Below are 25,834 nucleotides of genomic sequence, written 5' to 3'. Positions count from 1 at the left end.
CCTTAGATTCAAAGCTGTGTTCGATATTCTGTAATGGGATCGAAAGTATTCAAAAGTATGCATCTCCGTGCGAAGGCATCGTGACTGGAATGATTACAGATTAGTTTATAGTGGACAAAGCTCCGCTTGCTGTAACTCGCATGTAAGTCCCTATATAGTTGTGATCCCATTCATGGGAATTTAATGTCTTCTTCCACACCCGATATCGTGTCTCTATTGTATGTACTGGCTACGCGTCACCATTTCGGGACTTGATTAATTATCGATTCGCGCACCATAACCACCTGTATTCAGGTGTCATTAATGAGGCATGTCTAATTCTGTTGAAGAAACGGGCGCTTTAAAAGCTATGGCGAAAACACGTGGGTGTCTCGGTGACAGCATGTTATTGAGCTACGCGTGCACGGTTGAGTTGATTAAGCGCTTTCACGCAAGATCCGCGTATTCTTTCAAACTTCAACGCCAAGGAAAAGCCGTACGTCACTTCTATTCGGCACTCATCACGTTCTGAGAAAGCAACGACATGGAAAAAGGACAGCGGCACCAACTAAACCAATCAGTGAAATATATGTCATCACTCATGCCTCAAAGTTGTTTCGCGAAAGAGATTTAAAGTTAACGCATTGTTAGTTTTACAAAGCGTCCCCGTGCATTGTTGTGTACGCTCCATCGCGTTCCATGCATCCTCCTATCGAACGGGCGCGCTTGCGTCTTTTTTTTTTTTTTTCATTGTTTGAAGATACATCCGGGGTCACCGTCGCCTTCGCCAGGATGTGGTATGACTGCCGTTGTCATGTTCTCAGTATGAAGCGCGGCATAGTTAACACTAGCAACTGTATAGTTGGTAAAACAACTCCTCCTCCGGTCTCGGACACTTTCGGGCCTCTCATGCACCCTTCATAATTACGACGACGATCACGAACAAGCGTGAACTTTACTGATAGAGCATTACCGTGTGTGTGTGTTTGTATGATAAAACGAATGGAAATATACTACACACTTTTCACCACTCACACTTGACATGCACGCTGATTTTCTTCAGTATTGGAGTGCCTTCCTGCGTAGCCGTCATAAATTCAAACGCTAGCAAGTCGAAAGTTACTGCAATGCATTATCGTGTGTTTTCAATTTCACCCGCATTACAGTTGCTTAATTAATGCAGGCTCGAAAACGTGCGTTTAAATCTGATGGGTACCCGTTTCTGATGGATACCGCATCGACACCTTCACGTAAATCTGATGGATACCGCATCGACACCTTCACGTAATTAAGTGGTGCAGGCGTTTCGATTAGTTATTTTCTGTTCGCATTTCAATTTACGATGAGAGTACGTACGCAGTGCGTGATGTGGAGTCGTATCACTCGTTGTTTTAGGCTACACGAAGAACCGACATAGAGGACGCTGTTATACAGTGTTGAAATTCGAGTGCACTTCACCTTTTTGTGCGGTGTTGTTGTCAAGACATCAGATAATTATCTTATTCGTTTTAACAGGATGATTCGCCCTATATTGTACTACGCAGGCACGTAGCCAGAAATTTTTTTCGGGGGGGGCCCGAGGCCTAATTGTTCGAAAGTCTTTCCATGGCAAAAAGAAGAAAAAGTTGCCCGGAAATATAGAAGGTTGGACGAATTTCGGGGGGGGGCCCGGGCCCCCCCCTTGCCTACGTGCCTGGTACTACGCGTTTCCTTTTTCGATGTAGTCGTGTGACAATCATTGCACACCCAACTGCTTATCTGCGCCGTTCCATAGGCTTTCGTTCATTCCTCTACTTTGTCACCATATCGCACACCGCGATGTCATTGACAACGCAGTAGTTCGACACGCGGAATGCTTCTACAATGAAACCGGTACAAATGGTGCGCTTATTTTCGTGGTTATTACGTGCGTACGATAAACTTATCGTTGCTAGGTGAAGTTCATAAGGGTGGAATATAGTTGACCGACAGCGCGCGCATTCAAGGCACACATCGCTATTGCAATAATAATGATTGTTGGGGTTTAACGTCCGAAAACCACGATATGATTGTGAGAGACGCCGTATAGTGGAGGGCTCCGGAGATTTTGACCACCTGGAGTTCTTTAACGTGCACCTAAATCTAAGTACACGGGCCTCTAGCACACATAACTATTGTGATTGGCGTGTGCGGCCGGAGGTATTACGATGAGCATCCCAATTAATATATAATTACAATAGCTACTGTAACAGGCATTCTTGCACGAACATGTATATTTGATCGTCGTCGTCTTCTTCTTATTCTTGATACGTTCGTGGGGTGGTGTTGCCGGTGTGCTGCTAAAGTCTAATTTCCCCGTTTTTAATGAAAGGCTGTCTTTTTTTTTTTCTCCCCCGAGAATCCTTCGTAGAGGGCTTTGTACTCTACACTGGTGCAGCGCCATGACAGCGCTGGATTTGGACGCTGACACCGTCCCGCAGTCGAGGCCGAGTGGTTAAGGCGATGGACTCGAAATCCATTGGGGTCTCCCCGCACAGGTTCGAATCCTGTCGGCTGCGTAACTTTTTTTTTCTTTAAAAAGATTTTTTTTCTTCAACATTTTCTTACTTATGCTATACTTCAGGCATTCTTTTACCGCATATCTAATCGTGCTTTACGTTTCACTTGTAGCAATCTCGGTTCTTCTTTCCTGACGCTTGTGCTCAGCACGTCCGCTCTTTGCGTTTCCCGCGTAACCGATTACTCTCATAATCATGAAAGAGAGAGAAATATCCTGAACATAGTGTCAGTGAATAAACTATTTTATATACCAAGCTGTTGACGTGCAGAGCTGGGCGGCCACCTCAATCCAAGAAACCGTAGGCCTGTACTGGTAGCCTAGCCCCTTTCACCTGTAGTAGTTGGTTCTTAGGAAATAAGGAAAAAACAAAGAAAGCGTTGCCGTTTAGGAACATTACTCGCCGAAGATACCGAACGGCGTGTCACAAACTGCCGTTTCTTTTACGCGGGAGTAAAAAGAACGAAATCATATTCATTGATTCATTGTCCGAATGTTCATTATCATGAGATATAAAGCTTGGGTTCGGTTTCACATTAGGGAACGTTTGGTTCGCGGCCAGCTTGCTTGCTTACTCCTTATCTCAAGACACTCACCAAGGCATCTTTTATAGCTCGGACATGCTCCGCTTACTACCGCGGATTGAGAGCATGAGGTATAAGTCTTCGAGTTATTTGAAGGTGGAATAATCTTAGAAACTGAATGTTCTACGTAATAACTTTGTGTCACTGGCGTAACCAGCAGCGGGGGGTTCAACCCCCCCCCCCCCCCCCTTCCTCCTCCCGATAATTTTTCAATTTTGCTGCGACCCTGCTTTGTGTATAAGTAGAGTGGCTGGCGGTGTTAAAATAAATTCAAATGCATGATCATGCATTGTCACAGTGTGAGGGTCGTAGCCCCGTACCGGACTCTCGATAAGTTTGAATTTCCCGCCTCATCTCGTCGAGCCGCTCTACCCATAGAGTTTCCTACAATACTTACTAGAGGGAACTCTGGCGCTAGTGTCTATGGGAGCTGCAATGCATCGCGCTTCAGCCAGCATGGGAATCATGGGTAGTACACGGATTTGTCTAAACTTCGTTCTTTCGGCTCCGTTTGGCTCCGCGTCGCCTGCATCCGCTTTGTCGCAAAACGAAGTTCAGCAAAAGTCAGCAGTTCCACTTCACCACTTTAACTTCTTTGGGCTCACCGATTCAAATCTGGTCACGAAGTTCACAACGATCCATTCTTTTATCCGAAAGAAAACCAAAACATAGCAATAAACAAAGCCACAAGTGCGTTCGAAGCCCACAAGCACGAAGACTAGGCAAATCCGTCTACTACCCATCATTCCCAGGGTGGCTGAACGATCGCAGCGCCAGAGTTCCCTCTAGGTCATTTTAGGAAACTCTATGGCTCTACCACGGCCGGACTACAGTGGCGGCACGCGCGCGCAGTGCGCCCCTCTAGTCCCCTCTAGTCCGGCCGTGGCTCTACCGGCACCTGCCTGGGAGGAGAACAGGTGTGACGGGTATCCCTCGGTGCGAGGGCGATGAAGAAAAAGTAATAAATAAAATAAAATGCTAGAAAACGAGAAGGTGCGCTCGCCCCAACCAACGCCTGCGCTTCCTCAGCGGACCTGCGCTCAAGCGGGCCCTACTGCACGGCGGGCGCGTCTTTAGCGGAGGATAGGGATCTCGGAGGACGTCAGCGCGGCACGTGACTCATGTTTCGGTCACGTGACGCGAATTCGTCGTGATGGCGCGGCGCGCCCGCCGCCGGCTCCTGTCCGACCGGGGCGATGACGTTCGCCGGGCGTCGTCTGCGGTCGCCGCGGGACAGGCGGCGTCGCATGGGCCGTCGTCTGTGACCTGACGAAGAAGACAGCGGCATTGTGAGCGCGCGCGTGGTGGATTGACGTGCAGCATGTGTAGTGTTGTTGTTGTGACTGGACGGCCGGTGTCAGCGTCATGGGTTCGGATCGACTCTACAAGGAGATTTGGAACCGATTTGCGGTGAGGAACGCCGTGCGCGTCTTTATATATATATATTCTCTGTCGTGTGTCTGCGCGGAGTTTGTGCGACCGGTTTGGGCGCGGAGAAAGTTTTGGAAGGGGCGGGAAATCGGGGGTCCCCGAGTGGCAGAGCCGGTTTCGGTCGAGTTCGGCGTGGTTTGTCCCGGCCGGTGGTGATCGCAATCGTGCGGGACAGTAGCGATTTGTATACACCAATTTCACAAGGAGGCTGCCATTTTTAAAGCACTCCAACGCCGCAGCGCCGTCTATCGTCTGCGACGTTTCGCCGCCCTTCCGGTGTGTGGGGTTCCGCGGCGGTGTATGCAGCGTATGCGCTCGGTTCACAAGGTATTGCTGTTCTTCGCGGTACACGGGCAAAACAGGGCAACGCTTTTCGAGTGTAAAGGCACTGATAAATAATCGCTAAGCTTTCAGCTTCAAAATGGCTGAAACAGCAAGCAGCGGCGGCCCACGAGACGTTCCCGCAGCAGCGCCGACGATGAGAATAATGCCAATGCAGTTCTTAAGTAGCATGTGTAAATTGGTAATTGCTTTGCATGTTTTGTTATAGCTGGCCGGGTGAGGTTCTTGGAATAATCACTATAAAAGAGCGTTAACATTTAGGACAAATGTCGAAGTATAATAGGAGAAACGTAAATGGAGACGAGCGAATACGTAGGCCATTGTCCGGCTGCGCGCTAGGTGCGCGCATTAGTGTTTAATATGGCTCCCGGGTTTCCGTGCCCTGATTATTCAATCTCAACGTAACTCTAATCCGTAACAGACCATTTTGGTTCCGCTTGGCACGTTGCAATACAATGTTCACGGAACGACAGGAGCACGAACACCGATGCCTGTGTTTATTCGCGTCGCCGTCGTAGCTGTGGCCTCTGATCCTTGTACAGGATAAGGAACAGAAGTACGACGTGTGAGCTCAAAATTCGGCGTAGAAACAACACCGATGATAAAATAAAAATAAGCCTGTTGTACATCTGGAAGCGTGGCACGGCATAAGTTCGCTTCGGCGCGAGCCGCCGCCACTAGCGATACGCCGAAAGGGCGCTCGTTTTTGGTAACATTGTCAATTTGTTTTCTGGCGAGTATTTCAGAAGCATTACGACGAGCGCACGTGTCCAGGTAACGACCTGGCTTTAGCGAACGTGGGCCGATTATTCACGACACCCAGGCTGCCGCGCGAGAAAAAAAAAAAAGTGCGGTTGTCATAACGCTACCCCAGTTATCGTCACAAAATTGACAAGTCGAGAAAGAACGTGCTCTCTACGAAACGTTAGAAACGCGTACCTACGCCAAAGAACACATGTCAAGCGGCCCTTTCTGTCATGTAGATTGAAAAGTGCTCATTCAATAATCTCGAAATTGCACGCACTAAGATGGAACATTTTCTAGCCGCAGGCATTGTAAATCAGGTGCTGTAGCATAGAAATCGGAGAGGTTCATGAGAACAACTCTTGGCCAAAGATTTTGTGTATTAATCGTCAGCCTTGACATTGGTTCTCTTTGGTGCAGATGATAAAGTGTACCAGCACCCAAGCACAAGCACAAGCTGGTGTGGTGACTTGGAGAAATGGCCATAAGTGCAAACACCACATATAATAATATACTATTTGTCGGAGAAGAAGGCGTGCGACCTGAGAGAAGCGAAGTCATTTAAAAACATTGTGCACTTCGCATGCCTTGGCTGCCAGTCTTTCAGGCTTCCGTAGCTGTTGCCGCAGCCAAACACAGCGCAGTGGTAGCTTGTCGACCTGTTCTCGTCCGACATTTCGATTTGCGGCAGCACAATTGTTTCAGCGCGTCGAAAAATGGAAACACGCTGACCTCTCACGCACCACGCAGTACAAAACTCGGGAATTTCTTAAGTGGTTCAGAGGAAAGGAAAAAGGCACCTAATTTCTGCAGCCCAATAGGGAGCACGGCGCAGTGCCTATAGGGGAGGGGGGATGAGGGAAAAACAGAAAAAGAAAAGAGAAAAGACTCGGGAATCCGCACACACCAGCGGCAGCGGTCGGCCGAGGTGGAGAGAGAGAAAGCGGTGAAAATACACCGGTTCGAGGCTACGCTCCTCCTCTCCGTGAAAACGGTCTATAGCATGAGCCTTTTTACAAACGTGCGTTAGCCCAGCGTTGATCGTTCTGGCCAAGCCAAGTTATTTGGATATTTTGGCAGTGTTGAACCGGTATGATCAACGATAAATCGCCGTGTTTTCGGTTTAATCGATCTTCGTACATCTTACGACGTGAAAGTTATTCCTTAGTGCATGCGGCATAGAGACGGCCCTAATATACACACTAGAGAATAATCAGAACCAGATAGTTGCTGTAGTTCTGATGAATTTCTTTTTTTTTTTTTTTTTTAGAGGAGGAATATAAATGGTAAGTTGTGGCAGAACAGAGCAGACAGCGGGACGAAGAACATACAGGACACAGCACTGTGTCCTGTATGTTCTTCGTCCCGTTGTCTGTGCCGTTCTGCCACAATGTTCATGAACCAACTAGCCCACCTAAGAACCCTCGTAAATGATACGACCTACGTTCCAATTTATATAGCAGCCCCGAACTCCCTCCACCCCCTTTATTTTTCAATTTCCGTAAAGTTTGACCTCTTACACATGAGTAGCTTTCATGCGTAAAGCGTCCCCCCTCTCTCTTTCTCTATTCGTTTGCCAAATATTCTTTGAGACCTTCCCTACTCAACGTAACGGTTCTTGACCATGCATATGGTTGATTTAAAAAAAAAAAAATTCTGACTTTCGTCACGTATAGCGTTTAACGGCCATTTTCAGCTCGCAGTTCGTCAGACGAGTTTCAAGCCCTGCATTGTTTTACGGCAGGAAACTGTAAACGTACAAACCCGGTGCGCTGCCTAGCGATCCCGTTTTTTCTTCTCGTGCCCTTGCGTTTCCATGTTTGCTGTGCGGACAGGTGCTCGCACGGTGTAGAGACTCGATACGGCGCCCACGCATGCGCTCTCAGAACGACGGAGAGAAACAAAAAACGAAAAAAAGAAAAGGAAACAAGCAAGAAGAAAACGTTTCTGGGTCCGAAGCCCCAGTTTCACAGTAATTGCGTTCCCATTCATCGCCGTGCTCCACGTGCAGCTACGCGCTACAGCGCGCGATGTGAATGAAATGATTTGTATCTCCAACGGAAAGGCATGCAGGTATGCTGCATGCGTGCACGTTTGAGAATGTTTCCTGGACGGAGCTCCCAGGAGTCTCGCGTCGCGTTGCCGGCGAAGTTTTGAGTCTCGTCTAGCTTGTTTACGACTGCAGTGGTTCAGGTTTCAATTTTTTCTTCTTCATTCGCTTTTTTTTCCCGCCGGCTTTTTGCGTGTACAGTTGCGTCAGGCACGTTTGCCTGTGGTTGCTCAAGGTCCGCAGCAGTGCTCAGGTTTCTTTTATATATATTTTTTTCTTGACGAGCGTGCGACACTGGATAGATATGGCGAAACGCTGCAACGCCCAGTCGTTAGATCTGTCGCGGGCTCGATCTTTTTTCCCATTGATAATAAGGAGTATGCTAACCGACGAGCGTTTCCCACGCTTGTGGCCCTATCACGTGACGTTGTTTTTGTTATAGTTAAGGGGCCCTGTACGTTTTTGTGTTATATTTGTTAGCGACCTTCCGATTTCGTGCACTAACCAAACTGCACTGCGTGTTCATATGTAGCTCAGTGGGAGAGGAAGGCACACTGAAGCGAACCGCGCAAATACAATGCAGTCGCGCCTTGAGCAGCAGCAAGTGGCAGTGGCAGCAACGTATCACATTCGTTTCTTGGGCATTCGGTAGGTATTTCTCGAGTTGCAAAGGCTTACTATTACTTCCGGTACTTGCGTGATCATTGCTATACTGCTTTTGAGGCCATTACTTAACGGCTTGCTAAAAATGAAGCCAAGGGCAGAGAAATCATCGGTGGAAATGGAATCAATACAAAAGGGTTCTCAGGAGTTCTAGTTGGTTCACGAACATTACGGCAGAACAGTGCAAAATATGCGGGTCAGTGAACACACAGCGTACAGCGCTGTCCCCTGTATGTTCACTTCCCCGTGTTTTGCGCTGTTCTGCCATAATGTAATTTATAGTCGTGACGTCAAGAGAAATGTCATTAATTAATAAATTAATTGGGTTTAGCATCCGTAATCAACACAGGGGCTTTGAAGGGCGCCGTCAACCGTTGTTAAGCGTGACAAAGAAAGTGTTCGCATCGATTACGTCACAGGAAGTCACAGTATACAGTGGATAACGCGTTGCTCCGTATCATAGAAGGCGTAGGGAGAAGAGAGGCAGCTTAGTTATGTATCTCTCAGAAACTCTCGATTGAGGCCGCGGTCACTCGAATCGCTCCGAAACAGGTGAGGTGCTATCAGCACTGGCTTTGCCAAGGGGTCTTTCCTTCCAAGGACTTAGCACGACATCGCCGGTTAGCACTTAGCGCGACATGGACGATAATGTCCCGCTTGCATTGGAGCCGGTTGGTTTATCGGGCCGGGAGAGAGAGAGAGAGGGGGGACAAGAAAAGCAGGAAGGTTAACCAGACGCGCATACGGTTTGCTACCCTGCACTGGGGCAATGGATAAAGGGGGCGAAAAGAGAGACAGAATGAAAGACAGGCAGACAGAATCACGCGCCACTTCGGGGAGTACATAAACTCTACAGGCGGTTGCACAGGCTTGTTGACTTTAGACATTCCAGTAGAGCTTTCATTGCCTTCTGCGCCTTCGAGGCACATGAATGGACCTAAAACCTTGGTTGCAGAATCTCGAGTCCAGTTGGTTCAAAAGCATCTGGAGCGTGCATCGCGGAGTGTCATAGCGAGCGCATCTATACACAAGACACATTCAATCGTATCTTCGGTTCCGCTAGAGTCGCGTGTAGAGGTGTCCTCAACAGGCCGAGACATGCAGTTTTGTCGTGTGGTACGTGAAATGAGACGAGAGCCGTGTCATTCAAGAAGGCAATGTCTATCGAGTACTACAGTGGCAAGGGTAAACTATAAACTAGGTCAACCTAAGGAGAGGCGATAAGATGATATCGAGGAAATATGAACATCAAGAGCCTTGAGCTGTACAGTAGGCGGCTGATATAACGAAGTGGAAGGCTCTCATGCTGATAGGACAGACGTGAGGCAAGAACGAGGGAGACGGTTGAGACACGATGTTGCTTGTCTCACGTATAACGGCCCGCGTTCACAGGGGGCCTCGTATGTACATACAGTGTATGCGCATAACGTGGTTCGTTACGAAAACCTGCCGCCCAGTCGTGATAGACAAACAAATCTTACTAATGAAGCGCTTTGCGAGTTCTGTTTTACTTAGAGTATTTACATTCGGCGACGTTCAGGCGTTACAGAAAATGAGTGGATGACAACACTAAACAAGCAGTGAGAAACATGCGGCAACAACCGGCTCTTCAGTAGGTGATGACAAATTGCATACTTGAACATTGAGACATCTCGGTTGTAGAGACGATGTAGGCGGGAAGGCGATACAAGCCACTGCTTGTACTAGGAAAAAGAAAAAAAGATTCGTGGTCTAGTGGTTATGGTTCTAGACTGCTGAAGGTCGCGGGATCGAATCCCGGCCTCGGCGGCCGCATTGACTGGAGGCGAAGTGCTAGACTCCCGTGTACTTAGATTTAGGTGCGCGTTAAAGAACCCCAGGTGGTCGAAATTTCCGGAGCCCTCCACTACGGCGTTCCTATAATCATGTCGTGGTTTTGGGACATAAAACCGCAATTATTATCGCTGAGAGAAATGATCCGGAATGCAGGTTAGTTATTGACACTGTGACACCAACTTTGTATCTATGATCAATGATCAACACACGGTGATACGTGCCGTTAGAAATACTATATATTTGTTTTTGTATTTAGCCTCCCAATTTCTTAGTGTTTATTCAGCGCCCCACCGCTTTGTGAATATAAATGCAGCTGTTCGCGCGGAGTCATACGGTATAGCCTGCAGTTGTTTTGGGGAGCTTGACGGTCGCTACTAAAAGCGCGTGCCTTGTGTTCGTGGTGTTTATGGATCGGGATTTCTCGCTACGAGCGGTGGTGACTCAAGTGGAACAGAGACAGCGGCGCTGCCGTGGACGATGACATCATCATCGAGATAGCTCTCTTCTTTTTTGGCCCCGAGCCGCGAGCAGCGAGGCGGTTGCTGCGGCGGTTGATTGAACCTCCTCGCTCCGTGCTCGGCGGACGCGCATGGTCAGATCCCCCTCGCACCGGCGCCCGATGATGACCGCACCGGAAAACAAAAGAGCCCGTAGAGACCGCTCTCCGCGCGATCTTTCATCCAGGTCGCGTGCGGTGTATACGCGTACGCACGCAATTCACGGGCAACGCCCTCGCCTCCCATGGCTGTTCTGCGATGGTGTATACGCCAATTAAATTGCTGCCCTCTTCGTAGCGACCACTTTTGCTTCGTTAAAACGGCGCAGTGCTATTAAGGTTGCAGTAACCGTTGTCCGTTCGGTGGTTGCATTCACTATATAAGACGCCGACCGTTCTGAATCGACGACATGCCCATGATCGGCTTGTGTTGACGTGCTGTGGAGACATGGGAAACCGAACATTGTGTTATTGTAAGCAGGGAAACTCTCTCAAAAGAAAAGAAAAGTAAGGAATCCCATTGTCATACATATCTGTCGAGGAAACGTATACGTAACACTTGTGATGATGTTAGGGCAAACGGCGTATACGTAGGAAAAAAAAAAGTTAAATGAATAGCCATGCGGATGCCAGGAAATCGGGTATAAGTGGTGTGGCTTCGAAAGCTCGAAAATGTGCCTAACTGGCCTGCAATATATGTGAGATGAACGGTGATCACATCAGGCGACGGTCTTATATAATCATGGCTCACGACAAGGAACTCGTATAGGAATTGTTGGCTCGTATCAGCAGTACCATGACGATGTATAAAAACGTCAACTGCGGGCTTTTCTGGTTATAGCAGCGCTTGTCGTGGATTGTCGGTGCAGTCTTCAGCAAGGTTGGTTTGATTAAACTGGGTTCAACGGCAGCATGTATGGAAACGTTGATGGTGATTCACATTTCGGATCATCTAAGACCCTGACTTGCGTCATCATCTGAAGGTGCTTGCGTACAGAGGTACATTTTTGTATGTACTACATCATCAGTTGGCTGCATAGTCGTTTCGTTGACTTCCACACTACTGCACGGTATTAGTGATGCACAAGCGTATATACGAACCCACCGGGCGCCCCGACGTTCCGGTCGGTGCACCCTGCACGCGCAAGTGTGTGTGTGTGTGTGTGTGTGTGTGTGTGTGTGTGTGTGTGTGTGTGTGTGTGTGTGTGTGTGTGTGTGTGTGTGTGTGTGTGTGTGTGTGTGTGTGTGTGTGTGTGTGTGTGTGTGTGCATGCACGTGGTGGGGTGTATAATATCGACTCGCGCCCGCGGCCGTGGATCTGTCCGTCGCCCGTTATAGAGCAGCTTGGAGAGCGCGCAATCTCGGCGCGCGCAGCTCGGGCCTTTTCGGCGAACACGTGGTTCGGCACTATCGACTACGCCAGCGCTTGTTTCTAAGTGGGCGTGGTTCCGACGGCCAGGGCGGGAAAAAGAGTGGGATGGAGGCCCCCATTGTTATTCGGCCGTCGTGCTTGGTGGGGTGTTTCGCCATCCGGCCGCGGCGTGGGCCGCATAGGCGATGCGCTGCTGGCTACGGTATGTACGCAGATACACGGGCAACCAATGGGCGTCCCTATCTCTTCCAAATAGGCACGGTTCCAACGGCGCAATGCAGCGATTGTCGCGAACAAACAAAACAGGACGACATATTTTGGTCGTTGCATGTCGACCCCGTGGCCTATGGCGCGAAGTGAGGCGCGGTGGTTTAGCATTGTGGTCTAATCGCTGCTGTTGTTACCCTACGCACACGGGGCTCGGATCCTGCCCGCTACGGGGAGCCGACCAAGATATAGGTGGAATATCTCAATTTGTAACAGAGTTGAAATACCAGTTCCGCTACAGAATACGTGTTGTTTAGATAATAAAAGGTATGTCATGTTGCTGTCATCGTTGATGACATTTGTGGCAAATACACTGCGAACAACTTTCTGGGATACGTCAGAAATATATGATATACCTGAGCACTCGGTTTAAGTTGACAATCACAAAACAACCTAAAAAAAGGGGCGAGCAAAGAAAAAAAAAACACCAATAAAATTAGCAATCAGACTGGTCGAACTTTCAAAATGAATTTCTCAATGTCAATTCACATGTATGACACCCCTGTGTCAATTACTCGAGATGAAACCCTCGTAGAAGAGAGATTGTCTTAGTTCTTTTTTGTAGAAATAGTGTTTCTTACCGTATCATATAGAATTTGCACAAAACCAGAAATCAAACTAGCTGTATTATTATTATTATTATTATTATTATTATTATTATTATTATTATTATTATTATTATTATTATTATTATTATTATTTTGTCGTTGTAGCCGCTGTGTGATTGGCCTGCCGTCGTCGCTAATAATATACGTCCGTTGACATGACCGGCCGGAGCTGGTACAAGAACCAGTCCGGCCTCAGGCCCCCGCTCTGTATTGGGGCACCGCAGAGCACCACGCTTCAGATGTACTAAACTGACCGGTTTCGATTGCAGCTTGGTTGCTTATCGGAAGTATATATAAATGAGGAGCACGAGGGAAAAGGTTTATTAACCGCATCGCAGTCGCGTAACCTTGAAAGTTGACACTGATACAGCGGCCATCAGTGAAGTGAGGGAGGGTGACACCGGGGGGGAAGAGGGCAGCAATGGGTGCTTTATAAACGAAGCAAGATATATATATATATATATATATATATATATATATATATATATATATATATATATATATATATATATATATATATATATATATATATATATATATATATATATATATATATATAAAGTGTTCTGTTAATGGATCGAGGACTGAGAAAGACGCAGTGGATAAACATAAACAAAGGCGCTCTATAAAGACAGGTGTTCTATTGTTCACGTTGTCCGCACACCTGCAACTATGCAGCTGGAGTTGTGGAGGATGTGAAGAAAGGCCGTGTCAAAACAGCGCCTTTTAAAGCAGCGCAAATCTTGTCCTTTCCTTAGGCTGAGATGGTACGACGCGTCCGCGCGCCATTAGATAGCCTGCGACGGTATAGCACGATTTTCGCTTTCGCTCTGCCCTTGCACTTTGCGTCGTAGGTGAGTAATCTTTTCTTGTTTGGTTTAATTTTAAGCAGAGGAATGCTCGAAAGCGTAGAATTTTGTGTATACTACTGAGGCGTATAGTAGGGCTAGCAATCGTTCATCGTCTTACCCACCGTGGCGGCTTGGTAGCTGCGGCGACGCGCAGCTATGAGCATGAAGGTGTGGGTTCGATTTCCACTCATATACGGTGACCACACTTCGATGGGGGCTAAATAGGAAAGAACCCATGTAGTACTTAGATTTAGGTGCACGTTGAAAAAAAAAAAAAGAAAGCTCAGGTGGCCAGAATTGATCCCTTGTTACGTCAATACAATATCGTCTGTATTGGCACGTAAAGCACAATAACTTAATTTCGTAAAATTGTTCCTCTTCCCTACGGCGACGAATTGGTCTGACGACCGATGACTAATTCTCAGCTTTGGAATGTATAAAGCTGCGTGATCTGAAAGGAAATAAAAACAGGAACAAAACAACAACTGTTTTCCTAAAAGGACTTTCAGAGGGCATAGTTGGTGCATGGATGACATTAGAACGCAAAAAAAAAGAAAGAAAGAAAGAAGAAAGACACGGCACGAAAGAAGGTTAGAGCTTTCTTTTGTGTCGTGCCTTTCTTCTTGCGCCCCTAAGTTTTGTCGAACTTTGTTGTTGGTTCAGCACGACGACAGCGCGTCGTCAACGAGACCTGCCGATTCAATCAAGTATATCGACTGGAACCGCAGGAATGCCGGCGCTGCGAATAACGGCGATCGCCTCTCCCTGTTCTCTATTATGGAGTTAAAGCCTCAGGATACGTGCCAGCTGTTGTGTACGGGCTGTACGGAGGGAATCTGGCATGCAGGACGTCTGCCTATCGAGCGGAAGTGTCTGTTTTCTCTCGGTATGCGTGTCTATAAAGTCCGTTTTGAAGTGGTTTATAGCGCATACGTCTATTGCACTTGCCTTTGTCAGTTTTTGAAGCCTCGCTGGTATATAACTGAACTATCCTCCGCGTGCTGCGATTTTTACAGCGAAAGCTGTTATGAGATCATTTCACCGGCCGTTTTTGGCGCCGTAGTTGTCCGCCGCCGCCGCCGCCGCCGGTGTCCGTAACCAGTATCGCTCGAAATAAGAAAAAAAAAACTAAATAAGAAAAATATTCCAGGATGGAACGAGGTTCGAACCCGGGCCCTCTGCGTGGGAGCCCAGTATTCAACCTCTGAGCCATGCCGGTGCTTGAAACCGCTTTGCTAAAAGGTCCTATACAGGCTTCATGTCGGGAAGGAACCACATTAGCATATGCAATATAGCGTGGTAGAAGAGTAAAATAAGCACCAAGCGTCGCACAACGCGAATTCTGTAACCAGGCGTCACACAATGCGAATTGCGCAACGAGTAGCTTGTTGAATGCTTCCAACCCATTACAAAGGACCCTGCCATAATTCTTCATCGTCATCAGGCACAGCATCAACAAAGTGCGCATAATGCCTTACATGGGTTGAGCGGGTACCAACGCTCTCCGTAGAATGACGAAAAAGGGCAGAGTGCCTGCTGCCCTACTTCTCAAAAATTACAATGATTTATAGCGTAGTGGGTTCCTCGTAAGTGCACTTGTATTGGTTGCCAAGGAAGCCCATAAGCGCATGATCCACTTCCTCTGGGTCTCAGTAAAATTACAATGACTTATAGCGTAGTGGGTTCCTCGCAAGGGCACTTGTATTGTTTGCCAAGGAAGCCGATAAGCGCATGATCCATTTCCTCGGGGTCTCAGTAAAGTTCTTCGCCCCCCCCCCCCCCCCCCCGTCTCTTTCTCACGTCAACGTATGTTATACAGCATGACGGGAGAGGGAAATAGCGACCGGGCGTCACCCAATGCAAATTACATAACTGGTGGGCCGTTTAAAGATTCCAACCCATTACAAAGGGCTGAGCCATAATCCTTCATCGTCACCAGTCGTCGCGTGAACAAAGTGCACATAATGCCTTACAGAGGTGTAGCTGGTCACTCGCTTCTCCGCAGAATGAAGAATAATGGCTTAGTAGGTGCTTCCAAACTTCACAAAAATGTTGATTTATGGCGTAGTGGGTACCTTTCTAGTGTACTTATATTGTAGCCCCAAGAGAGCTTAACGGGCTCTAGAAACGCCGCTCTTCCAGCTTTCGCTGTGACTGTGCTGCGGTTTTAGCGCAGGGCTGGCGTTTTTCTTTCTTTCTTTCTTTCTTTCTTTCTTTCTTTCTTTCTTTCTTTCTTTCTTTCTTTCTTTCTTTCTTTCTTTCTTTCTTTCTTTCTTTCTTTCTTTCTTTCTTTCTTTCTTTCTTCCTTTCTTTCTTTCTTTCTTTCTTTCTTTCTTCCAAGCTATATCCTCCGCGTGCTGCGATTTCTTTCTTTCTTTCTTTCTTTCTTTCTTTCTTTCTTTCTTTCTTTCTTTCTTTCTTTCTTTCTTTCTTTCTTTCTTTCTTTCTTTCTTTCTTTCTTTCTTTCTTTCTTTCTTTCTTTTCTTTTCTTTTCTTTTCTTTTCTTTACTGTCTGGCTTACGCATTCCGCGGCCCGAGCTATGCGCGTACGGGACATACAGGTAGCGGAGCTACGCTTGCGGCCTATACCGCTACACTGAATGCAGCGCTGAGTGCGTGACCTTGCACTTTGTGTATAAAAAAAGGATGCCAGGCGGGCGAGCGCGTACTGCGTGCGCCTTTCCCTGTAAGCCACGTCGGTAACCCGGTGAAGCAACAGCTACGTCGTGTACTAGCGTAACTCGCTGCTCTTGATTTGCTGTGCTGCGCTTCAGTCTCTACACGTTCTTGGATGCCCTACACGTTCTCCAAGGCCACTGTTACAGGTTTTAGTCACTGGGATATGTTGCCACCTTCTTGTTCTTCCTTCTTCCTTTCCTTCTTCCTGTCTTTCATTTCTGTGTTCCTAGTTCCTTCCTTCCTGAAGGGTGTAGAGGCAGCTGTCATGCCCCTTCCGGTAACTGCCTGTCTGCTCCTTGCTTGCCTTTTCTGTTTAATTTGTATACATGTTATCGAACCAAACATTACCGTAACGAAATTGACAATGGTACTTTATTGAGGGTAGCTGTTGTAATGTGAGAAAAATTTAATGAAGGGAGGCGTCGTAGGGTGCGCGTATTATTTTATTACATTATTTTAAAAGCGGACAGCCAAGGTTTCCCACCAATAGCCACCATTGACCATCATTTATACAGAACCGTCCAAATTTCGTCAGGCAACACAGGGCAGTGTTGGCAGTATGCGAGTTAATATGGCAGGCTTCACACAAACTACCCTTTTTTTTTCGAAAACCAATTGCGTCATGGTCACGTTACTGACATCATGTATGCTTAGGCATACCAAACACTGATTGCTTTAAAACTCCAAAGTTGCTTTAGCAATTGACACTCCTAGCGAAACCACGAATGAGCCTTGCAATTCTTTTATTTTCTTGTTTTTAATATTCATTACATGGTTCAATTTAAGACTGAACAGTTAGTTGGCTAGATCTGTGTCCAGTAAACAGTAATTGAATAGATTTTTAAGAGGCTGACCGAAAAAAACTTGTGACCTGGCATGACTGCAAAATATGGCGACACTTCGCGTGACCTTGCGAAGTTTTCGATAAGATGCTTCGCAAAATAATAATAATAATAGGTAGTTGAGGAAAATGCCCTGCGATTCATCGTCATAGATAGCGCCTTTGGTTCGCTTACTGAATTACCGATGAGGCTATTATATTGTTGTCTACTGAAGTCGTTTGTACGAAGAAGTTCTGAAAGACAGACAGCGCAGGGTGACGTCAGTGAGGAAAAGGACGGACCGTGGACGTATTCGAAAACGAAAATTCAGGGAGGCTTGCACGGCGCTCGAGTCAGGACTTGGCACGTGTTCATCTTTCTTTTTCCTCATTGTTGTTTTGCCCTAACGCTAATCGCACGCGCAGTTGACGTTGACGGATAGGGGGCCTGATTAGACTGAGTGAGCGCCCTTTGAGCATGGTTTAAACGCTCGCGCAACACCTCTTGCCTGTCGTGCGCGCGCATATGGAAAGCAGCTGGCAGCGTTGGTTTCGTACGCGTAACGAAAGGCAGGGCGTTAAAACAGCGTGCACGCCTCTGTCACTGACCGCAAGTGTGCGCCCTGATGGGTCAGAACGGATAAAATACCAGCGCACTCACAAAAAAAAAAAAAAAAAAAAAACCAAAGAGGAAACGACGGGGCAAACTGGCCAGTTTCTCCCTTCGATTCCTATGCGTTGTTTTGTGTGTTTTCCGCTGTTCTATCCGTTTTGACAATGTACCAACTAGCCCAGTTCAACGCCTTGTTACCTTGACAGGTCATGATGCGAGTGCATACAAGCAAATGGTGCTGAGATTCGTCGTTGTCAAATGATGCTCCAAGGAGCGACAAAATGCGGGAGCCGAGCATTTAGGGTTCATTGGTATGTTACTCGCAACTGGCCCCAGCGTTAATCAGAACTGCGGCATTGATTGACGTCATGCTGAGCATAATGATTACCGCCGTGGTGATTATAGCTTCGACAGGAAGGCAATAGTCTTTCGTAGAGCTGTGTGCGCCTAACTCCCCATATGGGTTCGTCGTCATGGTTATACTTCACGGAGAAGTACTATGCCTGAGGGCAGGCTTTCGAAATTAAAAAAAAAAAAAAGATAAGAACAATTACTGAGGAATGTTGGTGTTACATTGACCGGAGTGTTAATGTAAGTGCAGTCATTTCTATATGACTACTTTCTGCATGAGCTATGTAAACGCGTACAAAATAATTATTGCCCTAACCCTAAGGCATGTCCTCTTATCGAGACGCTGGCTCCATCCCGAGACGTACCTTTCCCTTTCTGTCGATCGTTTCAGGTTTTCACAGCTGCTTAATATATAGGCGAGCAGCCGTTCTTTTGCTTAACGAATCTCTCTGCTCCTGCACTAGGCCACTAAGATGGCAGGTTCTGGCCGTCCAAAACATTACCAACTTCCTGTATCTAAAAGCACGATTGGGAAAGCTGCCGGTCCGAGTCATGGCGCGAATCGAATCGGCGCACGCCGAAGCCGAAAGGGAAGGGTTCTGCCGCACGCAGGAAGCGAGGATGATGACTGCTCCCGAGGCTGCTACGAAAGATGGAACGGGCGTAACTCGGAAGAGGCGCTCAATCATCGCGAATCCAATCGCCTCGGCTTCGGCGGCGAACGCTTGTCCTTCACTTCCTCGACCCTGATCGCCGTCGTCGCTGAGGGGGCGCTCACCCCCTTCCTTCCCGTCACAGATACCCCCCCCCCCCCCAACCCCCCACGCAATCTCGGCGCGTCTCTACAGCTAGCTCCTGCGTTGGCGTTGCTCGAAGGGATCGCGCTGCTTCTCGGCGGGGAGTCGGCTGGCAGGCATCCTCTTTGTTTCTACGCCTAGCTGTGCAAGAAAGACCCCAGCCGAAATCACTTTCCTGTGACCGATCCGGCTTCCGGTATGGCCCGTTACGCATGTTTGCTTCGTTGCTTCCGCGCCGTGTTTGTCCTTTGGTGCGAAGATATCTCGGCTGTCATTCCCATTTGAGAGAGAGAACGTGAAATGTAAACAATGTGGCGGCCACGACTTCTGGTCGCGGAGCGTTGTTAGATATTGTACTAGCAATTTTTTCTGTATCACTGGTCCCATTAGTCGCGGCGTAAGGATGCACGTTTTGAGACATAATACGCGTAAGGACATCGACAGTGCTCAGGGCAGTGCTTGTGGCATGCACGTATTTTCGCATATAGACTATTCCATACCAGGAGTAGAGAAATGAAGACGTGTTGGATTGTTAGTACAGGACGTGATTGGCGAGCTTTCTTTTTTTTTTTTAACTCTACAGAGAGATCACTACAGTTACACGAATAAAGCATTTGTTGAGAGAGCTCGGGAATACCATTTGAGCATCGGCGGGTCTTTAATGTATACGCCGTTTAGTGTCGAGATGGGAGCAGTGAAGATTGCTTTGTTTTCTATATACAAAGGTACGAAGTCTGAGTGGTGTCGGTATACGACCCCCCTGTTGGTGGGGTGTTGACGTTAGAAGTAGGAAACCCGCGCAAACTGATCCACACTTTGGTTGACACCCTATGCAGCTGCGGAATCGTCATCCACGCGGTGTGAGGGGAAGGGGTTGTATGATAGAGCTGTTAAGTGTACACCAGCAGCTACGCCTCTTGTGGATAGGCAATAAGAGGACCACTCTGATGCGTTTCTGAGGTCATCACATTCGCTAATCGAACGTAAGTGTCTCTCTGGCATTCGTATAGCGTCGCATGAAGAGGAGCGCAAAGAGAACACCTTGCGTGGTGGTGGTAGAACATTTATCGCCGATGTGAGAACGCGGGGCCGAGCTACCTACATCGCGCGTGGGCGCTCCCTCACCCTGAGGAGACACCTTTACAGAGCGAAGGAAAGCCGCTGAAGCGCAACCCTCTTCATCGCGCAGGAGATGATCCGGCGCTGATCGAAAGCAGAAGTGCATGGTCATGATGGTCTCCCAATAAGACACCGCCACAGCCGGTGGTGGGGTTGCAAGAAGGGCGGTGGCACATGAGGAGGATGTGTAGGACATATCCTGGTTTACCGCAAAGTTTGCATTGAGAGGGGAATCGGTCTGGGTATCGGGCAGTTTGAGCTTGTAGGCGCCGGCAATGTGCCGTTTTCGTGTAGCCGTTTCGTCCAGGCGTAGAGCCGTTTTCATGCAACTCCGTAACACCTCAAGTTGTGCGACGCGGAGCTGCTCCTATATATGCCGCCCGTTTGTTTGCGTGCTTTCGAAGTCTATGTGTAACACCATTGTTTACAGCTTCATCGAAGTTTGGGACGTTTGCGTCTTTGAGAAAGATCGACGTTCGCGCCGTTTTGTGACACTTCGCTGAAAGCGCCCACAGCTGCGGTTCGTGTTTGCGCCGGATTCGTGGTGGAACTCAGCGTTTATAGGAGGGATAGAGAGATAAACATTTTAATGAAGCTGGAGGTGTTTGCCTGGCTGTTCGCCTGACATGCTACTCCAGGTGCTGGGTGACGATTATGATATATACAGTGATAACCACATAACACATACAGTCACACAAGTTTACAAAGTTTCGTTCAGGCTCGTGGCCCGCAAGAAATTCAACAGCGCTTTCGTGGCACGTAGCGCACAGGTGCCGCTTTGCCATGGGCCCAGAACATGTCGCAACTCTAAGCACGATCCCCGTTGAAGATGCAAGGCCGCCTTCAGAGACTGTCTCTCTGATGCGTATCGTTATATACGCCTGGCTTCGGACGTCTTTCAAGAACACTCGCGCCTTCGGCGTCCCGTGATGAACGACGGCCTTTTTCTCCGAAGAATGCGACGTTTTGGGGTCCCCCGTTATTTAAAGCAACGAAAAGGAAATCGGCCGGATGCTCGGTCACAGCTGAGAGGAAACGGTGCCAGGAGAAGCTCGCGCAGAGATCTGCGTTTCTATAACGTAGATGCTTTTGATGTCTCTCTATTTTGGTTCCTTGTTCTTATTCTTTATGTAGTTCGCTCGGGTTCAAGTGCTTTTTCCTGCTTCTTGACCCGCCGCGAGGTTTTTTTGGTGACGTGCCAGCTGACCCAAACGTCGGTTTGAAGTTTTTGCACCGGGCGTCAGGATCGCATTCTGCGAGGTGGCAAAAACTGGCATCGCTTGCCAGTTTCTGGCAGACACGTGGCACGTGTGCCCAAGGCAAGACTGAAAAATTGGAAACATTTGTCAGAAAAAAAAAGAAAAAAAGGGGGGGGGGGGACGACTAAACTTCTTGTTGGTGCTATGAGAAACGGCTGACCTCCAAGATATTTATTAGTACTGTTATTCTTATTTTCGACAGCACAATAAAGGTATATAGAGGAAGGTGTATCATAGTCGTCAGACACGAAAACACCCTTACTGGAGGATCAGCGCTCTGTGTTGTGCATCGAATGCATATGTTGAAATCGACGCCCTGAGTGGACGGCTTTCGCGCATTGGCGTATGGGTCACCGTTTCAGTACGGCCTCAGTGCAGAGGTCGTGCACTGCTGCTCCTGGGGTGCGTCCTAAAAAAAAAAAAACAAGAAATGCAGCGGAATATTACCCAAAATGGTACATTATTCATGTTTTGTACACGCCATATAGCCACGTATTCCTCAAAAGGTGGATATGGAGAGATTCGGCTGATCATCACTCCAAACTTCGATACCATTCAGAGAAGAGATGGGTGAGCCTATCCGTGCTTTCTAATCAGTTAAATTGTTATTCAGTGCATTGAAATAACTTGATTGCATTTCAAGCCAAGTTTAGAAGCATAGTTACGTGATTGTAAGGTGTCCTCTCGCTTGCTTCCGCATTGAAGTTTCCACTGGGTGGTTTAGTGAGGGAGCGTTACGGGATCCGTGTAGTGTAACACCACTGCTATACTCCGTTTCATAGATAATTCGCAACGCGATATCAGAGATACATCAGTCGACACTTTCTGCAGTAGATGCGTTCGCAACCAGCAATAGTTCGATGAATTTACCACCCGTAATGTGATTTCTTTTTTCGTTTTTAGCCTGCGTATTAAATGAAGATGCCTTGTGCTCAGAAATAAACAAACCCCGTTATTCATACAGTTGTCAATAGGTTGTTCTCGACCGCTTAGCGTCTCTTTGTTTTCGTATCGTGGCCTCCGCGATTGGCTCCGGTAGCGCGCAGCCGGAGCCATCGCGGAGGCCAAGCACGAGACGCGTGGAGCTTACACGTTTTGCTGTCGGAACTTCTTGCGTAGTTTTCTCAGCGTTGCACCCGATGTATGAATCGGAGTATAGCATTGGGTGGCCTGCGTATACATTCTGTATATATATGTCGCCGTTGCATGTCAGTCTCGTCGCCCTATATGTGTCCGTGGCGTTCAGTGCAGTGAGCCGCAGCCTACGACTTGGGGAGTCTCAGTGCGGCCTCGAAGCGTAGATACAGGTCACCGATGAAGATTGAAACGTTTGTACGAGTCACGACGCTTATATAGTATAGTGGCCTTCGTTTGCCCCGTCTATGTTCGCAACTCTCAGAGTTTATTCAGCGCCGATATTCCCGTTAGCATGACGAAAAGTACACTGAAATTCAGCGGTATATACTTCTGCATAATCGCCGCCGATTTTGGCGCGTTTCCTTCAAGCTTAATTTCATTATTTCCTTCGTTCCTTGATTTCCTTTTACCTGTTTCAGCGATTGGACGCGTAACTGCAAATACACGCATCTCTGCGTTAAATATTTGCGAGACCAAGGCACTGGGTTCACGAAGCTTATCTTTCGTAACATCACCATCGTCATCAGCCTGACTACGCCCACTGCAGGGCAAAGGCCTCTCCCATGTTCCGCCAATCAGCCCGGTCCTGTGCTTGCTGCTGCAACGTTATACCCGCAAACTTGTTAATCTGATCTGCCCGCCTAACTTTCTGTCTCCCCCTCGCATGTTTGCCTTCTCTTGGAATCGAGTCAGGACCAGCGGTTATCTTGCGTACGTGCTACATGCCCTGTCCATGTCCATTTCTTCTTCTTGATCTTCACTTCTTCTTGATCTTCATTTCTTCTTCTCGTTCGTAACAGCTGTTAGTAATGGACCATTTGTGGCTCAGTTCATTGTCAAGATTATCTTGTGCGCCTGTGTTTACGAAAAGCTGTTTGCTTGCGAACTGCGAGTCAGCTCTTCGTTGAAGTAACACTAGCGAGGCCACGATCAACAACCTACGCACAGTTAGTAACACCTACTTATTCGTAAGTTCTGTTTTCAGCGCAGTTTGTGCGATTGCAGTACTTTCAGCAGCAAATCGACTTTTTTCTTCCGTTATTAGATTTAATTAATTAATTTATTAACTTCCAAAATAAAAAAAATAAACCACCAATTTCTACTAAGTTCACTTTGCCCTTTGCTGGCCCGCGCCTTCGCAAATAATGTGGCGGGCATCACGACTGGCAGACTTACGCTTCTATACGAAAAGCTTCGGCGTGTATGGAGTATTTTTGCCGAATACGGGGCAGGTTTCTCATAGCTGCAGAGGTAGTCTTTCCGTGAATTTTATCAGCCTCTATAGGAGCGCCGTATACGTCTACATCTAAAGCGGCAGCTGTACAGCTCTTGTGTCAATAAACACCTCATAAAATTCTCCTCTCGCGCGATAACGCTTGCCGGTTCCCAGGGGATCGTAAAACGGCGGCTCTCCGCGCAAACAACGTATATACCTATACTGCGCATTTGGAAAATGTGTGTGTGTGATTCGACTCTCTGTCTTCGTGGTCCGCCTAATCCTGCTCCCTATAGTCGCATCGTGTCGCTTCTCACGAATGTCGATGGCGACCTTTCTGTAAATCTCTCTCTCTCTCTCTCTCTCTCGATGGCGAGGCAGTGGTATCTCGATAACGTTGGAATTCCGCGAAACTCCTACCTATAGGCACCACATTGGAAGGCACGCAACTTCACTTTGCGAAACGAGAGAGAGAGAAAGATAGAGAGTGGAATCGTATAGAGGTGTGCACGGGCTCCGGGTAGCCCGAAAGCCCGAGCCCGACCCGGCCCGCGGGCCGGGCTCGGGCGGGCCGACGTATTTTCACCTCGGGCCCGGGCCGGGCTCGGGCTACTTGGAGTTTTATCGGGCCGGGCTCGGGCCCGGCGCAAAGCCCGACTCAAGCCCGAAATATAGAGAATGAGCGGGAATTTTTCTCCAGCACGCATACAGCGCCCTTTCCGCGACCGCCCTTTACCGCTTTTCCTTTCCATTCGCTACTTTAAACAAAAGGGGAGCAGGTAAAGCACTGCCTCTGTTGAACTCCGACAAACAGAGGAGTAACACCACCTGAGCTCGTGGTCGCGCCACGCGACTGTTCGCGTTAGATTTAAGGCCAAATCCCATGAGTGAAAATGCACGCGACAGCGACGAGCGACCCGACGTAGATCGCCTTCGTGCAAGCTGACGCTTGCATGGGCATACTCCATACACGTGACGGCTTTGGCGAGCGAACTCCATTGTAGCTGGCATGAGGCCGTCTACATGTATAGCAAAAGTACCGCACTGTCGCAAGTATGCAATGCAAATAAAATATTTGTTGCATGTTGGTACGTAAAACGTTTACCGTTGTGTCGCAGTATTTTTATATGCACGTGCATAATTATTACGTTATTTGTTGGTACACAGCTGATGTGCTTAGGGCGTCGATGATGTACATCCGGTACGATTGTTTTGTGACTTCCGGGTGATGAGCGACGGTTTCCAGATGTGAAAAAACCGAGCGATCGCGCGATTTCAACCACGCGATACATCGCGCGAACGGCCCGTTTCGTCGCTTGTCGCTGTCGCGTGCATTTTGGCGAGTGGATGTGACTCGCCGGCTGTCTCGCGTTCCGTTTTTCCTCCGCCAGCCAAGCACGGTAAAAAGGACAATAAAAAAATTCCCTTCATTCTGTTAAAAAATTGCTCGATATAGAAATGCATTACCTGATCGTTCAAATGTCGTTCAAAAAGCCGGGCCGGGCCGGGCCCGGGCCCGGGATTGTGTTTTCGTACGTCGGGCCGGGCCGGGCGGGCTCGCAGCCCTTTGCCGTCGGGCTCGGGCGGGCCTTCGACAATGTCAGCGGGCCCGGGCCGGGCTCGGGCTCGGAAATACGGCCCGTGCAAAGCTCTAGAATCGTATGTGCCAAATCCTCCGCTGTTATACGTCGCACGGCAGCGCTATAGTATTCCTGATTGGGCGTACTATACGCGCTAACTAGGAAAGTATTACGTTCGCTGGGATCGTGTTTCGCTCGCTATTAAAATGGCGTGCAGAGGGGTGTTGGAAGGCCGCCCCAGGTGTTGCGAGTCTCTCTGGAATAGATTAACCTGCTAACGTGTCAAAAAGAAAAAAAAAAGAAGGAAAATGAAGCTGTACCTGGCGTATGGTCTCTGCTGCTGACTGGTCATAAGTCGCGTCCTGTCGACGTTATCTCGTTTTCTGCGTCGCTGCCATAATCTCATGCCAATAGTTTCTGACATAGAGAAAGCTTGTGTGTGAAAGAAAAAAAAAGGGGGGGGGGGGCGTCCTTTTGAATGTCACCTGTGTAAAGGGCGCGACTTGTGCACGTGTCGTTCATCTT

General features: G+C 48.1%; 1 protein-coding gene and 1 non-coding gene across 3 annotated transcripts in view; both read left to right on the top strand.

Annotated features, from left to right (window-relative positions):
- Positions 1-25,834, top strand: part of LOC119396492 (uncharacterized) — a 95,581-nt gene that overhangs the window by 6,342 nt on the left and 63,405 nt on the right. Inside the window, exon 1 of one of the 2 annotated variants that reach the window (XM_049417121.1) lies at positions 4,323-4,509. The exons of the other annotated variant lie outside the window; for it this stretch is intronic. Within the exon in view, the coding sequence (XP_049273078.1) occupies positions 4,465-4,509 (45 nt within the window). The 5' untranslated portion in view covers positions 4,323-4,464. Of the gene's footprint in view, positions 1-4,322; positions 4,510-25,834 lie in introns of those variants that run through there. 2 annotated transcript variants of the gene reach the window in all.
- Trnas-cga (transfer RNA serine (anticodon CGA)) lies at positions 2,435-2,516 on the top strand. Its single transcript has one exon. It is a non-coding gene; the product is annotated as a tRNA-Ser (tRNA).

Source organism: Rhipicephalus sanguineus, chromosome 6 (assembly GCF_013339695.2).
Source record: "Rhipicephalus sanguineus isolate Rsan-2018 chromosome 6, BIME_Rsan_1.4, whole genome shotgun sequence".
In the NCBI taxonomy this organism is placed as follows: Eukaryota; Metazoa; Arthropoda; class Arachnida; order Ixodida; family Ixodidae; genus Rhipicephalus; species Rhipicephalus sanguineus.
This window is presented reverse-complemented; position numbering and strand designations above follow the sequence as displayed.